Source organism: Daktulosphaira vitifoliae, unplaced genomic scaffold (assembly GCF_025091365.1).
Source record: "Daktulosphaira vitifoliae isolate Bord-2020 unplaced genomic scaffold, ASM2509136v1 Scaffold_3, whole genome shotgun sequence".
Taxonomy (NCBI): domain Eukaryota; kingdom Metazoa; phylum Arthropoda; class Insecta; order Hemiptera; family Phylloxeridae; genus Daktulosphaira; species Daktulosphaira vitifoliae.
The window spans coordinates 3,621,110-3,640,303 of record NW_026099574.1 but is presented as its reverse complement, the minus strand read 5'-3'; the positions used below and the strand labels follow the sequence as shown (position 1 = coordinate 3,640,303).

The 19,194-nt window shown below is 25.3% G+C and overlaps 3 protein-coding genes and 1 long non-coding RNA gene across 6 annotated transcripts in view; 2 read left to right on the top strand and 2 right to left on the bottom strand.

Moving 5' to 3' along the window:
* Window positions 1-7,522, bottom strand: part of LOC126900880 (golgin subfamily A member 4) — a 19,422-nt gene extending 11,900 nt beyond the window's left edge. Inside the window, exons 1-8 of one of the 2 annotated variants that reach the window (XM_050676890.1) lie at window positions 7,402-7,522; window positions 4,265-4,351; window positions 4,126-4,207; window positions 3,950-4,065; window positions 3,680-3,871; window positions 3,451-3,606; window positions 1,278-1,349; window positions 975-1,200 (exon numbers count right to left, since the gene is read on the bottom strand). In XM_050676890.1, coding sequence (XP_050532847.1) covers window positions 975-1,200; window positions 1,278-1,349; window positions 3,451-3,606; window positions 3,680-3,871; window positions 3,950-4,065; window positions 4,126-4,207; window positions 4,265-4,351; window positions 7,402-7,446 — 976 coding nt within the window. In that variant the 5' untranslated portion in view covers window positions 7,447-7,522. The remainder of the gene's footprint in view (window positions 1-974; window positions 1,201-1,277; window positions 1,350-3,450; window positions 3,607-3,679; window positions 3,872-3,949; window positions 4,066-4,125; window positions 4,208-4,264; window positions 4,352-7,401) is intronic. The other variant, XM_050676889.1, reaches the window with a different exon arrangement.
* LOC126900900 (uncharacterized) lies at window positions 4,679-5,760 on the top strand. The gene is made up of 2 exons (XR_007702931.1): window positions 4,679-5,394; window positions 5,556-5,760. It is a non-coding gene; the product is annotated as an uncharacterized LOC126900900 (long non-coding RNA).
* A 495-nt stretch (window positions 7,523-8,017) lies between the features above and the next one.
* Window positions 8,018-11,897, top strand: LOC126900889 (ELL-associated factor 2). 2 transcript variants are annotated; one of them, XM_050676909.1, is made up of 6 exons: window positions 8,018-8,342; window positions 8,697-8,931; window positions 9,015-9,233; window positions 9,973-10,111; window positions 11,064-11,235; window positions 11,301-11,897. In XM_050676909.1, exons 1-6 carry the CDS (start codon window positions 8,234-8,236, stop codon window positions 11,366-11,368), a joined length of 942 nt encoding a protein of 313 aa, XP_050532866.1. In that variant the 5' UTR covers window positions 8,018-8,233; the 3' UTR covers window positions 11,369-11,897. The 2 variants fall into 2 exon arrangements, with proteins under 2 accessions (XP_050532866.1, XP_050532865.1); XM_050676908.1 differs by having other exon boundaries at window positions 8,029-8,342; window positions 11,292-11,897.
* Window positions 11,541-13,444, bottom strand: LOC126900885 (serine/threonine-protein phosphatase 5). Its single transcript, XM_050676902.1, has 2 exons — window positions 13,282-13,444; window positions 11,541-13,118 (listed from the first exon to the last, which is right to left on the bottom strand). The coding sequence occupies exon 2, from the start codon at window positions 13,106-13,108 to the stop codon at window positions 11,627-11,629; it is 1,482 nt and encodes a 493-aa protein (XP_050532859.1). The 5' UTR covers window positions 13,109-13,118; window positions 13,282-13,444; the 3' UTR covers window positions 11,541-11,626.
* Between the last annotated feature and the right edge of the window lie 5,750 nt (window positions 13,445-19,194).

The following is a 19,194-nucleotide window of genomic DNA, read 5'->3' as shown; positions in this document are numbered from 1 at the left end:
TTTTTTAGTTGGATTGATAAGACAACAAATTTTAATAGAAATAACACCAATAGTTATGACTCTATGAGACTCCATAATTTCATCGACTATATCTTTTTGGGAGAAATATATAGTAAATCTGTTATTATATAGTCATATGCAAATAAGAAAATTAAAGAAACAAAATAAAAATCTGAAAAAAATTTGGATAATTATTTTGGTTTTCTATTTATAGTCAATTTATGGCTATACAATGTGATGTGCAAAAAAATAAAATAATATACCCTAATGTACACATACATCATTAAATAAAACCATTTTTACTTTACTACAATTAAATATGTATTAAATTTAGCCTAATGATATAATAAAGAAAATAAAAATAATCGTTTTGGTTTATCTTTAAAAATACTCACTTTCAAAATTAAACATAGATAATTTACAACATTTTCCTATACTGGAGCTGAAGGAAAAGAGTTACATTAAAATTTATAATTTTGATTTATTTCAAAAAACCTTTAAAAATAAACTTATAATCAAAACTCAATAAAATTTACTACCAAGATTTGCTATTTAATGTGTAAAATGTATAGAAGTCAAATACTTACACTAAATGATTCAATAGTTAATTGTTTATCACATAATATCTAAATTTTGCATTTAATGTATGTAAAATTATTTATATTTTAATAATATCTATTGTTTTGAATTCTAACCTAGTCAAGATTAATCTTATTGGCTAGTATCTTTTTGAAAGTAATATTTATGAATCAATTTTTTTTTTTTACATTAGTACGCTTCTTTACCTGAATAACCATTTCTTATTTTTATAGTCAAAAATATTTTTATATTTAAATCATTACAACTTTGAACATTTGTAAATTTTTGAGAGAGAGCATGGCCCTTATAACAAACCCATAGTCACCAATACATTAACATCACTTAATTTCTGAGAAAATAATATAACTATATATCAAATCATTAACATACAATACCTTTAGATAAAATTTTATTTTCCATTTGCAATCCATTTATAATTTTTTCCAATTTTTTTATTTGGTCTTCTTTTAGTTCTAGTTCTTTATGTATTTCTTTTTTGTTTTCAGCTAATGTTAGCAATGTATTTTCTTCACTTTTTTTTAAAGTTTCTATTTGTTTTTGTAACAAATCACACTCAGATCTTGATGAAATAAGTTCATTGTTTAACTTTTTACACTTCTCCTAAATAAAATAATAAATGTTTTTTTTAATATTAGGCTATAAAAGTTTAAATTAAAGCAAAAAAAAATATTGATTACTTGCAACTCTATTACATCTGATAAAGATGTATCAGATTCATCATTTTCATCTTTTTTTTTTAATAGATCAATCTAAATAAAATTTCAACTTATTAATGTGAAGTTTAACAACTTTATTTGTAAATTATTTTTTATATAACTACTTAAGGAAAAAAATAATAACATAGGTGTGTGCAATTTTTTTTTCTCATTCTAGCAATTAAAAATTATTGGTAAAAAATAATGAAAATATCACCTGGGAACTACCTTTTATAACTAAACACACCCTTTTGAGGGATAATAGCAAAATTAAACAATATTATTTTAAACATATACTGCTAATTTTTACAATAATATTTTGAAAATTAATTTTCATAAACTAATAATATGCAAGTTATATTATTTTTAAAACTAAAAATAAGTAAATAAATGATTGAAGATTATTGTTGTGAGGAAATACTAACAAATTGGTTAAATAAATGGTTGTAAAATGTAGTAATTCTTTTCATTCAATATGTGTTTTTGTAAGTGATGGCCAAACTTTTTCCATTAGTTCAATCATTATCGTATAGTCAAGACTATATTTAAGTAGTTCCAAGGACATGTCATCTTTGCCATACTTAAATGGTGCAAGTTTAATTATATTTTTAAATTAAATGCAGTTAATAGGTATGTTAAGATTGTTGTCAATAATGTTTTTTTCTGATTCAAGTAATTTGTCTAGATTCTCAATAAATAATTCAATGGACTCGAGTCTGAGCTGGCTGGTTTTCCATATGGTATATCTTTACGGGTTTTTAAATAGCGGTTTTATATCTGAATGATGTGGTTGAAGATGATGAGGTTTAAAGAACACTGGCATTTCAGCAAGAAGTGGTGTTAGATTTATAACTGTGTAATGTTTATATCCAAATCAAGGTTAGCTGATGGGTTAGTTAAAATGTAGAAAAAAAGCTTTTCATTATACTTGTTGTTTGAGCTATAATGTTTTGTGTGTGAAGAGTTAATGTTTAAACTAGATTTATACTTGTCACATTTATTTAAAATATGAGATATAGATTAACATAAATAACAAAAGGCATTATCGTCTAAGAAAAATATTCTGAATTAAATACCATTATAAACTACAGTTAATGAGTTAGAAAGCTTTTCAGCATCTTCAGAATTAAATAGACTTGTCTACGACCACTCAGAATATGGCTGTACTCAGCCATGTTAATACCTATTGAGTATTGTCATTGTAGAGATAATACCAAGATTTCTTTTACGATAAATTCATAAGGTATGAATGAACAGATGTTTAATATTAAAACTTTTTTAGTTGGATTGATAAGACAACAAATTTTAATAGAAATAACACCAATAGTTATGACTCTATGAGACTCCATAATTTCATCGACTATATCTTTTTGGGAGAAATATATAGTAAATCTGTTATTATATAGTCTAAATGCTGAAACAATTTAGGAAGGAGTCTATGTATTAAAATGCTTGTAACAGATGGACGGTTCATCATATAAAAAAAATTGTAAGAACAAAATTGTTTGTAACTTATTTTCCTATCTTAATATTAAGTTAAAATTAATGATTTACATTTAAAAAAATTAAATTTAATATTTTTAACCTTGAAGGCATGAAAAAAAATTATTTAACTATATATTATTATAGAGTTTTGTGATACGAGTGATTTTAAACCAATTTTCTATTGATAATTTGATGTTTAACATACAGTATTCATCATTTATTTATAATGTCACATTAACAATTTTTTATTGATAATTATCAAAAATTATAACTCTTGTTATCATATATGTCACTTATGATAGCAAGAATAAATACTGATAATAATTTATTGCCTATTCAAACAGATTATTGTTGACTTAGGTATTACGAAAACTAAATTAATGATGAGTTTCTTTTTTAAATCTAAATCTTCAAACAATTTTAAAACGAAAAAGGTTAATCAGATAAAAATAATTATTAGAACTAAATTGTTTGCAAATACTTTTTCATATAATCAAACTAAAAATAAGGTTGCCTATTCAATAATATTAAAATTAAGGATTATTATTTCTGGAGGGATAAAATAAATAATTATTTAATTACATATTATTTTAGTTTCTGAGAAAATGAGTGTCTTATCCTTAATCAATCATCATGTAAATTATTTGAAATAATTGTAAATATTCAGTACCTTAGTATTTAAAGTAGAAATTATATGATCACGTTCTTCAATATCATTTCTCAGTGCTTCTTCCATATGTGCTTTAGCAGCCTGTTCTAGAGTACATTGCTCTTTAAGCTCAACGATTCGTTGAAGTAATTTATCTTGGGCTTTTGTCATAGTTATCTAATTTAAAATGTAATTCACAAGTTTCATTATAAATGAAACATACACAAAGAATATTAATTAAATGTCTTACTTTGTCTTTATCATGTGTTAATAGCATCTGCTTAAATTTACTATTTAATTCTAGATACTTATTTTTATTTTTATAATAACGTCCAAAAAGTTTTTTATAGGCTGCATACAAATTTTCTTTAGTAATATCATTTGCATACTCTGACACAACACTAACATTATCATCAAACTCACTAGCTGATTCTAAATCAGTCTAAAATTGAAGAATAGTGATTCCAGATGGTAATATATACATTTTTTTCAAGTAATATGAAAAATATTTTTAACTTACATGAAATGATGAGTGATTATCTATTACCAAAGATGATGAAGATTGATTAAATTTATTGAGATCAACAGTAGTACTTTCACTAACAGCTACACGTGCTGGAGAATCTTTAGATGTATCTATGAAATAATCATGGGTCATAAAATATTGTTATAATAATAAAACTGAGTTCAAATTACCATCTGTTTCATCATCAATACAGAATTGTGAATCATTAATATTGGGTGATACAGAAGAAAATCCACTCCATGAAGACGATTCCTACATAATTAAAAATAGTAAAAATACCAATTGTACAAAACATTAAGAATTTATTACTTGGTTGCCTGTCTTAGGTTTTAATTTTGATTCCTCATTTTTTCCAATTGTTACTTTAAGTTTTTTAAACATTTTAATTAAATAAATCTAAAGCATAAAAAAATTATTAAATAAAATTTAACACAATATTACTATATCACTATTAATTTATTCTTTTCTCTGTTATCACACTAGTTCAAAGTTGACACACAAATTATGTTTTCATATTATCTGTTGTTGATGATAATGTCTATAGGTTGACATGACAATTTTATTGAGAATGTTATCAAACACAATTAATGTATATTGATTGTAACCACTAATAAATATTTGTAATCTTTGATTTGTTTAGACAAAATGTACTCGAATATTTTTTAATCCACGACTCTAAAAAATTTCAATAGATTTCTAGATAAAATTAGTGATTTAGAAACTTTTAAAAATTTTTTCGATTTTATTGTATTATTAAAGAACAATAAACAAATAATTCAAAATCAGGAAATGTTTTTCGAATAATGATTTTATTGTATAAATTCCAGAATAAATTTTTCCAATGTCATCTGTTTATTTAATAAATTCTTGTTACATTCATTTACTTAAAATTATTATTGTTTTTTTTTTTTAATAAGTCTAGCCACGTCTTAAAAAAAGAGCAGGTGCTAAACTAATTATATTAATCAACGACATTGTTATCTACTTAAAATAGACGACGGCCTATATAATGTTGCCTATTACCAACGGCGCGCGTGCGAGTTAACAACAATAATAGTACTATTAGCACAAAATAGATAAGATGTATTCTGTGTTAGTAGTACCCATAGAGTAATACTCTATAGTAGTATCACAAATAAGATAAATCAGTTTTATCTTATCTGTGGTAGTATAAGGTCTCTTTATTAATTAAGTCATTATTAAAATTTTTTCGAACAATTTGTGAAATTTAACTAATAAAATCGTTGAATGTTATATAGTTAGTTGTAAAAACGACTAATAAACTAAGAAATATTATCTCAATTTACTGCTCTACGAAGTCCTGAACTCTGAAAAATTACCACTTTTAATGACCGAAGTTGTGTATGTGAAAAACATTTCACAAGTAATTGAATCATTCGATACTGGGAATATGATGACGAACCAGTATGCTTGTTTAAGTAAGTACCACTAAACAAATTATTGTATGCAATACACAACAAAAACTTTTTTAAATAATTTTATACTTTATATATATATATATATTATAAAATAAAATCTGTAATATAAATATAATATTATTATTATTATATTTTCTAATATATCATTTATATTGTTTCAGGTACCATGTAAGATATCTAGGCTGAAAGAAAACACAGTTCCTTCAATTTTCCCTGGACCAGCATATCTTTCCAAAGCTAAAAAAAAAAGAAGAAATCCTCCAACTGACATTTACTTTGTCCAACTGCTAAAAAGTTTAAAAATGATCATTCTAAAATTTGTGATTTTATAAACATTCCCAACATTTTAACTTCACGTGAAGTTAATTCTATGAACTCATAAATTCATCAATTAAAAAGGAAACTAATATACTTGGAATCAGACAGGCATGCTATAATACAACCAATCATTATACTGAAAATTATTTATTTATTTAAATAATTAATTAAAAATTTAGTTTTAGTTTGGTATCTTATTTTGAAGTCATTTTTTTTATCTTATTGAAAAACAATTTAATATTGCAAGTAACAGTTATATTACCTTTAGAATTTTTGATAAAATAAAATTAATGCTCAAAAACTACTAAAACTTTAGAAGAATTTAATAATTATTTAAAGCGTTAATGTATGGACCATTAATTGAAAGTTTTCCTTTGTATAATCTTAATTTAGTTGAAAGACTTCAGCATAAATTCAACTTATGCAATGAAAAATAATGGATCCAGTACTACTAGTGCTGTTAGTTTATTGATTCATTGTTTATGGGCATGGTTTTTGCTATTGATATCTAACCTGAGTAGATAACTGTGATTAACATTATCCAATACACAGCCTATGAAAAATATTGTGATCTGCTTTATAGTTAATTTGTATATATACAAATTATACCTTACAAAATTATATTTTTTGCATTATTTTTTCTTGAAATTATAAGTAAAATAATTGTTTATTATTTTTATTTGTTATTATTTATACATAATTTTTTTGTAAAATGTAATCTACAAAATAAATTAAAAATTATTGTATGACATTTTTTAAAATCCTCGTATTAACTATACATTTTTATTAAAAAATTAATTGCCTTACATATGCTTGCTAGAGATTCTAAAATTCAAAGATGATAAGATTTTAGGATATTAAAATCCTTAGGTAATTATTGTTATCAATGGATAAAGATGAATTGGAAAAAACTATAGTTAAAATATATATAAATATAAAATGTAGAAAGAACTTAGGTACAACTATGATAATTATTCAAATAACAAATAAACTCAGGTTCAGGCAAGGTGTATAAATATTATATAGTGTTCAGTAAGTAAGAAAACATGTAAAATCTTATAAACAATGAAAACAATAGAAATCTGTTTCCTTACTAACTGAACATCTGTATAATATCTATAAACCTTGAAATACAGATAGTAATGCAAGAAAAGCACACTATTGGAAAATTTTCTTAATAATATTTAAAAAATAAATTTAATGAAATTTCAAGATATATGATTACTCAGGAAATTATTAAATTGTCTACACATGAAACCTATTGATTTTTAAGTAGATTTTTAAAATTTAGATTTTAAAATTAAAAATTATTTCAAGTATGTTTTGTTGTTATCCATCTAAGTTGATTCAATTATACTAATATCTTATTATATAATAGATATCTATTAACAGTTTTTGAAAATTCATAATGAAAAAAAAAATTTGTTTTTAATTGTTAACATAAAATTTGTGCTAAAAACTTATTTAATAATATCAGATATTTTAGTCAGGCATCATTGAATTTTCAATTCCAAATTTTTAACTAAATCCTTCCACAATAAAAAAAATCTATGACTCATTCAAATACTAAATAATAATACGAAATTATAAGAAAAATTAACAATTATGACACTATGACATATATCTAAATTTTTAGCCTTCTCTAAGAAAATATAATTAATTCAATGATAATTTAAAATTTATAATTACTTTATTTTTTAATAGAAAACTGTGAAATGTTTCAAACTTGGGCATTATTTTTACAAATCAAGTTAAAAACGTAGTCTGTAAAATGACATTAGTTACAAAGTCATAAATGAATCTAATCAAGGTGAAAGTATTACCTAGTCCCCCTAAAAAGCACCTCTTAAACATAGATTAAATAAACATGTGTATTTAATCTCAAAATATATATATAAATAACATTGTAAAAATTTATATAAACTTGTTTAATCATAAATAGATTCTATTATACATATCAGATTATTTACTAATCATATTCAACTCTAAATAAATATAAAGTTATAATTTCGAAAAAATCCTTTAGATTTTTATAGGTAAAAATAAAAGTATTTGATTATCAAAATGAGTAAAAGAAATTCAAGAAAATGCTTAACTATTATTTTTGCTACTGCTATTCTTAAAGAAATATTGTATTATATAAACTTTTATAATGATCCTTATCTTCTTTATTTTCCTTATCTACTGTTATCGCTATTCGAAATGTCAATTTTAACAAAACTGTGTTTAGCAAAAATGTAATATAATGCTTGAAACTAATGTATCTATAAAAATAAGAATAATAACTAATGTTTTATCTTTAATCAGAAGTTAAAAAATGCAATAATAATTCATTTTTAAATATTTTAAAGTCATAGAATTATAAAAACATTAACATTTTTTAATCATAAAAAAAACCAAACGCAACCACATTACATCAGACTTTATGATAACGATTTCATCAATACTTTTTTGAATACATCATCACGTTCACTTTTAGAGTGTCTTGTTAAAGGCTTTTCAACAAATTTGTTTCTTAGATATGGACGATGAGTCGTCAGACCCTTTAGGATTTATTGGTAGTGAGCCAGCTGAACTCAAGTTTGGTTCAACCTTTTCCGGCAAAGGTCCAGGTTTTCACACTCTTCGATGTAAGTAAATCATTCCATAAGGGTAAATTTTTTGCTGCACTCAATATTGTATAAAGTGCTGTGAATTAAATATATTAAATTTATAAAAAAAATGTTTTGATTTAATTGTAGTTTTTGTTATTAAATTTACTTGATTATGTGGTGTAACTTAAAATATAATTTATTGATTACTAAAAATATTTTGCAGCTATTAAAAGAAAATCAACTTTTATTATAGATTTAAAAGTAATAAATGTAAAACTAGTTTATCTATTATAGAACTATTTTATATAGTTCTACCATTTTTTGTATAATATTATATTTTAATTTAAAAATTATCATTTTTAAGTAAAGATTTATTATTTTTTAATTTAGATGATTTTAAGCCTGCTAGTATAGATATAAATAAGCCTGCAAGTGTAGACATAAGTCCATCAACTCGTGAAGTTACAGTTACAGTACCTAATTTTGAAGGTGCTGGCACAGCTCATACTGTATACAAAGGGTCACAAAAAGACTACACTAAAGAATGTGTTTTAATTATTGACCATGCAACTGGAGAAATAACATTAGAAAAACTTACTAATAATGTACAACTTAAATCAACTAGGTAATTAATTATATGATGATATTAGTTTAAATTGTAAATAATTATGATTTGTTAAAATACTGATTAATGAATTAATTTTTCAGAAATGCTGTAGAAAAATCACAAAAGCCAATTGTGCAAATAAATCCAGTTTTATCTGAAAAAAATCGACCTACCAACATAGATAAACGTCTTAAAGGAAAAAGTTTACCAATTAAACAAGTAACAAAGTCTCCTAAGAAAACTCCTCAATCACCTAAAGTGGCTAATTTGTCACCACCAAGTAATGCTCAACATGTAAATAAGTCTCCACAATTTTTTATGTAAGTTAATAATATTTTTACTAAGATTTTAAAGAATTGTAACTATTATTTATAATTGAGGGTAGATCAAGTATTTTTCTATAAAGATGTTAAAAAAAAAAAATTCCTGTCAGCAACCTATTTGTTTGCTCTTTGTACTATTTATAGTAAGAATATAGAAAAACATAGGACCTTCTTCTTCTTCCTTGCCTTAATCCCAACTACCTGGCGTCAGCCACCTTTATCCTAAACTTCCGCTTGACACGATCTCCCACATCCTCTACGCTCACATCAGCTGTCCTCATATCACAACAGCTACCGCAGAAGTTGTCTGGCTGGTATCAAACACTTTATTTCTTAGGCTTTCTCCGTTTTCAACTACTTTCTGTTGTCCCCGTGTACATCCTAGATGAGACAATCCGCCTAAGTTTTGTTCAGGATTCTTCATACTTTTTTAACAATAATTTTTTGCCGACTGTCTACCTGACACAATCTCATTAGTCGCCTCTTATGACTGGCAAAAGTATTCTTAATTCCTATCTACAGGGAAGGAAAAAAATTTAGGATAAAAAAATTATTTTTGGAAATTTAAAATAGTATGAATGCTAGTATTTTCTAAGATATTTTTTTATACACAATTTTAAAAATTTTATCAAAAGTGTTATTAATTTTCAAGTATTAAATTAGGTATATAATTTTTTGCTTCTATTGAATTATTTAATTATATTTTTTAATAACAAAGTGTTAATGATTTTTTTAGGTCTGAATCTCCAATGTCTTCCAGTCTTCCACTATTAAATGATGACGATTGCTCAATGACTGGATTTGATTCTCAAGCACATCCTAGTTTTTCATTATCTGATATTAAAACAGAAATTAAAACGGATATGAAACAAGAAGTAATTTTTTTGATACATTGGAGAAAATACTCCAGTGCATTCTTACATACATTTTTTTTTTTTTTTTTATAATCATTATTAAGTAAATCTGTCTAGCAATAAGTGTAAAGTTATTGATTTATTTATTATACAAAATGCCACATATTATATTTTCCCAGGTGCAACATAATTTCTTCTATTTGATTTTTTTTATTACTTTTTAAATTATATAATCAATTACGCCTGCAACATTGTCACAAAATGAAAAAAGTTATTGTTCCCTGAAACATTCTCTAAATATAAACCTAGATCTTTCCTTGAATAATCATACATCCATATATTTTTAAATAATTTCTTTGTATTCACATCTTTAAAATCAATAATTTAAATTTAGATAAATTAGTCATAAATAAACGTTTTAAAACTTAACAATGTTTATTGAATGTTAAATTATGAAATTCTTTTTTTAAATATTTTATTTTTTAATTTGACGATAACAATTTTTTTAACATTTTCCAGTAGTATCATAGAGTTTAAGAAACATTTTTTTTTACCAATTTATTTACTGAAAAGAAAATTTATTTCTTTGTCATATATGTATAACACTATATGAATTGATTTTCTTTTTAAATCATAGTTTTTAATTTATCTATCATGATGCTTCCATATAAATAATATTTTTATGAATATTTAACTTTAAAATGGGATAAATTTGAAGTTTAACTTTTATTACAATTACATTGTATCTTCAATATAACCATGTTTTAAAAAAAATGTCCTTTGTTCACCAATATTTGTTTACTAAACTACTTTTTTAAGAAAGTTATTTATTTATACTGTAGAGTAAGAATAAAAATAATTTATCCGTTTATAAGGTCTAATGTATGTAAAAATTTTGATTTCACAAAATGTGTATCCAATAATTTATCAAATAATTGATATTAATAAACATTTAACAATTTTTTAATTTTAGGCCTATGATGATTTAGTACCAGCAGCTGGTAGTTTAGAACTAAGTGAGTCGTCTAGTGATTCTGGTTCCAGCAGTTCATCAGACAGTGATAGTGATGATTCAACTCCGCCTCCTTCTAAACAACATGTAGCTAAACAAACTACGCCTACATTGAACTCTTCAAACACTAATGGTAGGTCAACTGTAACATAGTCAGTGAAATTTTTACTTTTATTAATATTGTTTAAGGTTTTAAAGGACGTTTAGTAGATCCAGGACGAATATTAGATGAAGATCTTCAATTATCTGAAACTGACTCAGACTGACTGCAATTTCATGGCGTAAATACCAAATAATCCCAATTGAAGCCATTTTTTCAGGCATCGACGATAAGTTTATTTTTCGTATAAATATGTATTTTAAACCTACTTAAATTTCTTTTGATTATTAAAAAAAAAAAAATTTGAAAATAAAAAAAATAAAGAAAATAAAGAAAAATTACAAAAAAAATGCATTTTATTTTATGTTAGGCAAACAAATTAACATTAATAACTTGTATATAAATAATAAAAAAAATTATTTCATCAACAAAACAGATTTACTAAAGAATTAGCATACATTAAAGGCTTTACTGGTGGGTGTGGAACAGCTGTATAAGTTGTAAACTTGGGTTTAAGACATCGACCCTCAAGTTTAATAAATGCTCCTTTGTTACCCATAGTGTCACAATAATTAGGAGCAGAAAATACAGTCACACACTTTGAATCATGAGCTTCTTCATATCCATTAGCCTTAACTTCATGACTACGTATAATGTAATCTAAATTGTTTAATTCTGTAAATTTTTTTGTGATATCTGGTCCAAATTGTACACCAACACCACGTTTACTAGGTGATCGTCCAGATGCATCTTGTGGATCTGACCACAGTATGTCACACATTAATCCTTCTTCTGGAGGCTGTCTATTTCGATAAATATTTTCTATATCTTTAAGTGTAACATCATCTTTTGAAAATAGTCCTCCATGCATAACTAATACACGTTTATTGATACAATGAGCAAGTGGAAGCCAATTATATACTTCAGTAAATAAATTAGCCATCTCCACAGAATATTTAGATTTTACTTCACCTTCAAATCCATACATTCTATTCATGGTTACACTTTCATGATTCCCCCGAGACATAAAGAACTTGTCAGGAAAAAGAAGTTTAAAACCAAATAAGGTAAATATACACTCAACAGAAAATGATCCCCGATCAACAAAGTCTCCATTGAACAAATAAGGATTAGAATTTGATGGCAATCCATTCAATTCAAAAATATTTAATAAATCATAGTACTGTCCATGAATATCACCACATACAGTAAACTTTTCATCATCTTTGATATTAATGTAAACAAGAGTTGGTTGTTTTTCCAAATATTTTTTAACATCCAACAAAATTTTGTAAGCATATTTTTTATGCAACTTATTTTGTTCTCGAAAAGTTTTGATAAGTTCTTTCATGAATTCAAGCGTAACTTTACCATTTTCAAGGCTTGGACCGTTGTAATCATCTTCTATACACATTGATTCTAGATCAATTTGTTCAGAAACACTTTTAGAATCTTCTACAGAAATAGCTTTTTCAAAGGCTAGTCTTTTAACCAATTTATTACATTCTGTATACTTTTGATTAGCATCTTTATCATTAGGTAAAGCTTTGACAACAACTTCATAATCTTTCAAAGCTTCTTTAAATTTCCCTAGTGACATATATGCTGTTGCTCTTCGATAATAGCCTTTCAAATATTTAGGATCCAGTTGAATGGCTTTAGAAGCATCAGCTAATGCATAACCATATGCCTCAGTTTTAGAATATGCAAAACTTCGATTAGCATAATATGCAGCAAAATTGTGTGGTTTATTAGAAGAACTTTCACACATAACAATAGCTTTAGTATAACATTCAATAGCTTCTGCATACCTTTTAACAGAAAAATGTGTATTAGCTTCTTCTTTCATACGTTCAGCATGAGTAATATCCGCTTCGCGGTATTCTAGTTTGCATTCTCCATTCATTTTTGATGAGCTAAAAATGATAACGAAAATAAAATAATAAATCGATGTTTACAATAAAATAATATAAAAAAATATATATATTTAAATAAAATTAATCACAAAACTGCGAAAATTGGTATATTAAATCCAAATAAAATTTTATTTTGTTTATTTATTAAAAAAAAAAAACTTACAGAAAACAGTGTGTTCTTAAAAAAACACGTGAAGTATAGTGCTTAGTCAAAATTAGAAGAACTTAACAGATTCAAAAATTTAACATTAGGGTACACTATTTAATAAAAAATAATATTAAATAAATTAAAAGAAAATATGCCGAATAAAATAGTAAGCAAATTCTCATTTCTTATTTTTTTGATCAACAGCGATTTCTGTTAAGCAAAATGTTTAATTAAGTTGGTAGTTTGTATTTTTTAGAGCCTTGAGATAAGAGATAAGCACGTGATAACTTGACAGTTTTTTAAACTTAAGATTCGAATAGAAAATTGAACTGTTAATACCTAAAGTAGCTCTAAAAAAATTTTGTTTGATTTATTTATTCTTAAAACCTTAATGATAATTTATAATAACAAAATATGAAAATTTGTCTATTTTAACAATCATAATTTTTTTGGAATAACGGATTGAAGGAAATCTTTTCAAGGTTTCAAATTTGTTCAAAATGATTGTTTCCATTAGTTTTTGACACCTGTTGTCAGTAGTTGCATATTTTTCAGTTAGGCAATTTACTGAGTATTGACACCTTAATCTGTTATTTGATAAACATGATAACAAAAAAATGTCAAATGAAGTCCAAACTGTGAAAGTATAGTTACATAATTTAAATGACGATTCTACCTTCGAAAAGATCAAGATAATTCTATAGTGGAAACAAACAGTAATTTGCTATTTTATTTTATGTCATAGTATTAGTTTTCCATAGTATTTGAATACAGAAATAATTCTAAGTATGATATTACAAAAAAAAAACCAACTTAGGGAGATATCTAACAGTGATCACTATCATAAACGCAATATCTGTTAAAGTTTTTAATAGATTAATTTAAAAATAATTTTAACTAAAAGATTAAAAAAATTGCTCATTCGATTATTTTTTTTAAAAAGTTGCAATTTTTTATAGAAAACAATCGTCGGAAATTCTTTTTTTTAATATTGAGTACACTTCAAAAGATTTAATTTGACATAGGTTTAAAGAAGTTAGACTTTCCAGAAAATTCCCAAAAATTGAATGAGCAAATTTTTAGTGTATGCGTGAATGGTTTTATTCAAACCCTTCCTCCTTTATTTAGGTTTATAATTCAATTTTTTCAAAAGAAATTTTATCAACTATTGTCCCATTAAAAATTTCATTAGAATCATTGTTTTAAAAAAAAATGTTATAGCAGATTTAAAAAGCAACTAATTTTTTACGGTTGCATAATTTTAAGATGTTTTCCTAAATTACAAAACTTGAGATTTTTTTTCAATTTTCAGCTAAAATAAGTTTAACTAAATTAAAATTAGGTTCTCTTGGAGTATAGATCATTATAATTGGTTAGTGAAAATTGAGATTTTTTATAGAAAGACAAAAAAAGCACACCATTATAAAACATTCTTAGCATCGCATAGAAATTGAAAATTGTCCTGAAAAATCATCTTATATATATAGAAGGCCACAAAATTAAATAAACAATGTTATTTTTTTAAAAGCGATCAGTATTATAAATTAATTTTTGTATGTAATACTGAACGTTACACGTTTACAGTTGACGTAATAACTACGTCAACTAAGCAAGTAAATATATTATTGTAATAAATAAAAATAAAATTGATCAGGGTGGTATTAATGTAAAGAATGATAATTGTATCATTCGTAAAGTCATAATAAATACAAGTACTTTGATTTTTAGTCATTACTAGTGATGGGAAATATCGAATAGTAACAATCGAACTATTCGATAGTCATTCAAAAACTATTCGATAGTCTATTTGAATAGTTTTTAAAATATTTGATAGTTTATGCTAAAATTAAAATATTCGGTGGTATAACCACAATTCGAATAGTTAATCGATTGTTTAAAATATTTGAAAATGCCCATCACTAATTGTTTTTATTATTAATTGTATCCTATTTATAATCGTAGTAATCTGAATAAACAATTTTTAAATTTAAAAAACTAAAAAGTTAAAAATAATTTTTAAAATAATAATTTTTAACTTTTTAGTTCGATGTGCTTTAAAAGCGTGATTTTTTAGTTTTTTTAAACTATATTAATTTTACACTTTTTAGTGTTATGTTATGATAGTAGTTACTATCAATATCATGGTTGTAACGGGTAAAGGGAAATGATTATATCTAATAAACGAATTAAGTTATATTAAAAATTCAAATGCCATTTACTATTAAATTAAAAACTCAAACATTTTATTAAATTAAAAATATGTATTACCATTTAAAAAAACAAAGTTGACTCCCTTCCAAGGTNCCATTTAAAAAAACAAAGTTGACCCCCTTCCAAGGCATAAGGGATGAACTTAAAAAGTATTACATAGTTAAAAATTCAAGAATAATGTGTAACTAAAGATAATGAAAAAAAAAAATGTTTAAATTATTATTATTCTGCAAGTAATTGTGTGGGTTATGATAAAAAAATCACCCTGTATATACATGTAAAGCGAATTAAGTACGTAAACGTATCATGCACTAGGTATTGTTACCTATATATTTTTATATGTTATATGTTTTGTGGGCGGGCGGGTTGGACTAACATTAAACCTGAGGTATAAACGGCGGTAGGAATAAATACGTAAGCCGTATGCACGCGGATGATAATGGTCAGTCAAAATAAAAATTTGTTTATATATATATATAATATTGATGACAAGCACACGGGTACGATAACCAAAAATAAATTTATACAGAGGAATAGTGTTGTCGTCGTTTGATGAGCGCGGCGTGGGGTGGGGTGAATGCGTTATGACAGTCTAGTCTAGAGTCTAGACGACGGAATATGCGATAACGCATGGCGTTTGGAGAGATACAAACATACATACATACATACATAAATACATACATACATACATAAATACATACATACAGGTGAAACTAATATAAGCGTGTTAAAAATTTGGAATATTATAGTTTAGTAGTAGCATACACATATAGTGTAAAAAAATTATTAAATTACAAAGTAAAATGATTTAATTTTGTAGTTGAAATCTGTCATATCAAACTTCATTCGTCAATAAATACTTTGAAAACATTAAAAATGAATGATTTTAATTGTCTTTATGGAGAACATGGAATAACTAACTGTTTAATTGATAAATTAGAATTTTTTTTCAATTTTTGAGAGTAAACTCTTCAACCTAGATACGAATTGTAGTCATTTGACGTATCGTTGAAAAATATAGGTCAAGTTAAAGCAGAGAAAATAAATGATAATCACAAAAATACATCTTCTCGGCTTTGCATCGAAGCTAAAACTTAAAATATAGTAAAATAATTTTAATATGAATAAAAAATTTCTTCTCGCGAGTGGCGACTACAGTGAATCTAAATGAGATAAAAATCAAACGAGTTAAAAATTTATACTAACTTAAAAAGAATTAAGAAAAATTGCAAAAAATTCATGGCCATACGCGGGTTGGAACTTCGTACCCCACGCGCGTAGACACAAGTTTGACCGACTCGGCGACCGTACGTCGCTAACGCCGGCTAAAAAATTGGCTATTAAGCTAATTTAAAATTGAAAATTCTTTTTCTCGACTTCAAAAACCCATAAAATTTAAATAAGTTTAACTTTCTATGTTATATTAATTTTTTATTTATATAATATTTATGAAAATCTGTACTCCCCTTGTCAGGAATTTTAAAATAAAATAAAATACAAAAACCAGAATTTTAACACAATAAATATAGTTTAAAAAACTAAAAAAACACGCTTTTAAAGCACATCGAACTAAAAAGTTAAAAATAATTTTTAAAATAAGTTTAAAATAATTATGAACAAAAAATACTAGTATTATTGTGATAAAAGCGTCGGGCGCTCAATATACGAAAAATATGACACAAAGCACCCACGCTTTTATCACAATAATACTAGTATTTTTTGTTCATAATTATTTTAAAAATTATTTTTAACTTTTTAGTTCGATGTACTTTAAAAGCGTGTTTTTTTAGTTTTTTAAACTATATTTATTTTTTACTTTTTAGTTTCATGTTATGATAGTAGTTACTATCAATATCATGGTTGTTACGGGTAACGGGAAATTAGGGTTCGATTCCGGGGAGGGAGTCTGAGAAACGGCTACCACATCCAAGGAAAGCAGCAGGCGCGTAAATTACTCACTCCCGGAACGTGGAGGTAGTGACGAAAAATGACGATACGGAAATCATCCCTCGTAATCGGAATGAATACTTTATATCTCTTAATTAAAATAAAGCGTGTTAATAAATAAATTTTAATAGTAATTAGAATATATATATATATACAAGTAAAGCGACTTAAGTACGTAAACGTATCATGCACTAGGTATAACCGTATTTTGTGGGCGGGCGGGTCGGACTAACGTTATACCTGAGGTATAAACGGTGGTAGGAATATATAAATATATATACGTAAGGCGCATTAAACGCGAGCAGTATTGGTCAGTCAAAATAAAAATTTGTTTTTATATATACAGGGTGTTCAGTAAGTCAGGAAACGGGTTTCTATTGTTCTCATTGTTTGTAACAATGAGAACAATAGATACCCGTTTCCTGACTTACTGAACACTCTGTATATAATATTGATGACAAGCACGCGTGTACGGGTACGATAACTAAAAATAAATTTTTATAGGAATAGTGTGCCGTCGTACGGTGAGCGAGGCGTGGGGAGGGGTGAATGCGTATAACAGTCTAGTCTAGACGACGGAATATGCGATAACGCGTGGCGTTTGGAGAGTTACAAACATACATAGATACATACATACATACATACAGCTGAAACTAATATAAGCGTGTTAAAAATAGCAAATTTTTGAATACGTTAGTCATTTTGACAATGAAGACAAATCCAGAGGTCAAATTTTTTTTTTTTAATTAAAAATATTACATAAGCTTTAATTTAAGATATATATAAAAGTGTCAGTATTTCTGGAACACTTTCGAAAATTAAATTGAAAATGTCCCAGCTTCAATAAGCATGTTTAAAGTTTTGACCCCCCTTGTTAAAGGGGTATGATCCGATTTACAAAAAAAGCGTGCCAGATGAAAGGGGTATATCAATATTTATTTATAAAAAATAATAATATTGATCCATACATTTTTCCAAAAGTTATATAAAATATAAATTAAATAATATAACATATAAAATCGAGATTTTTTTCACGGAAATCGTACGTTTTTCTTTAACTTTGATGTCCGTTTTCACCACGAAGACAAGTCCAGAGGTCAAATTTTTTTTTTTCAAATTAAAGTATATTACATAAGCTTTAATTTAAGATATATATAAAAGTGTCAGTATTTCCGGAATACTTTCAAAAATTAAATTGAAAATATCTTAGTAACAATACGCATGTTTAAAGTTTTGACCCCCCTTGTTAAAGGGGTATGATCCGATTTACAAAAAAAGCGTGCCAGATGAAAGGGGTATATAAATATTTATTATAAAAAAATAATAATATTGATCCATACATTTTTCCAAAAGTTATATAAAATATAAATTAAATAATATAAAATATAAAATGGAGAATTTTTTCACGGAAATCGTACGTTTTTCTTTAACTTTGATGTTCGTTTTCACCACGAAGACAAACCCAGAGGTCAATTAGAGTATAAAGAGTCAAAAATATATTACATAAGCTTTAATTTAATATATNTTTAATTTAAGATATATATAAAAGTGTCAGTCTTTCCGGAACATTTTCAAAAGTTAAGTTGAAAAAGTTCTACTTTCTATACGCATTTTAAAAGGTTTGCACCCCCCCTGTATAAAGGGAAAAAGTCCGATTTAAAAAAAAAGTATGTAGAATGAAAGAGGTATATATAAAGTATTTATTATTAAAAAANAGAGGTTTATATAAAGTATTTATTGTTAAAAAATAGAATTGATTCATGCATTTTT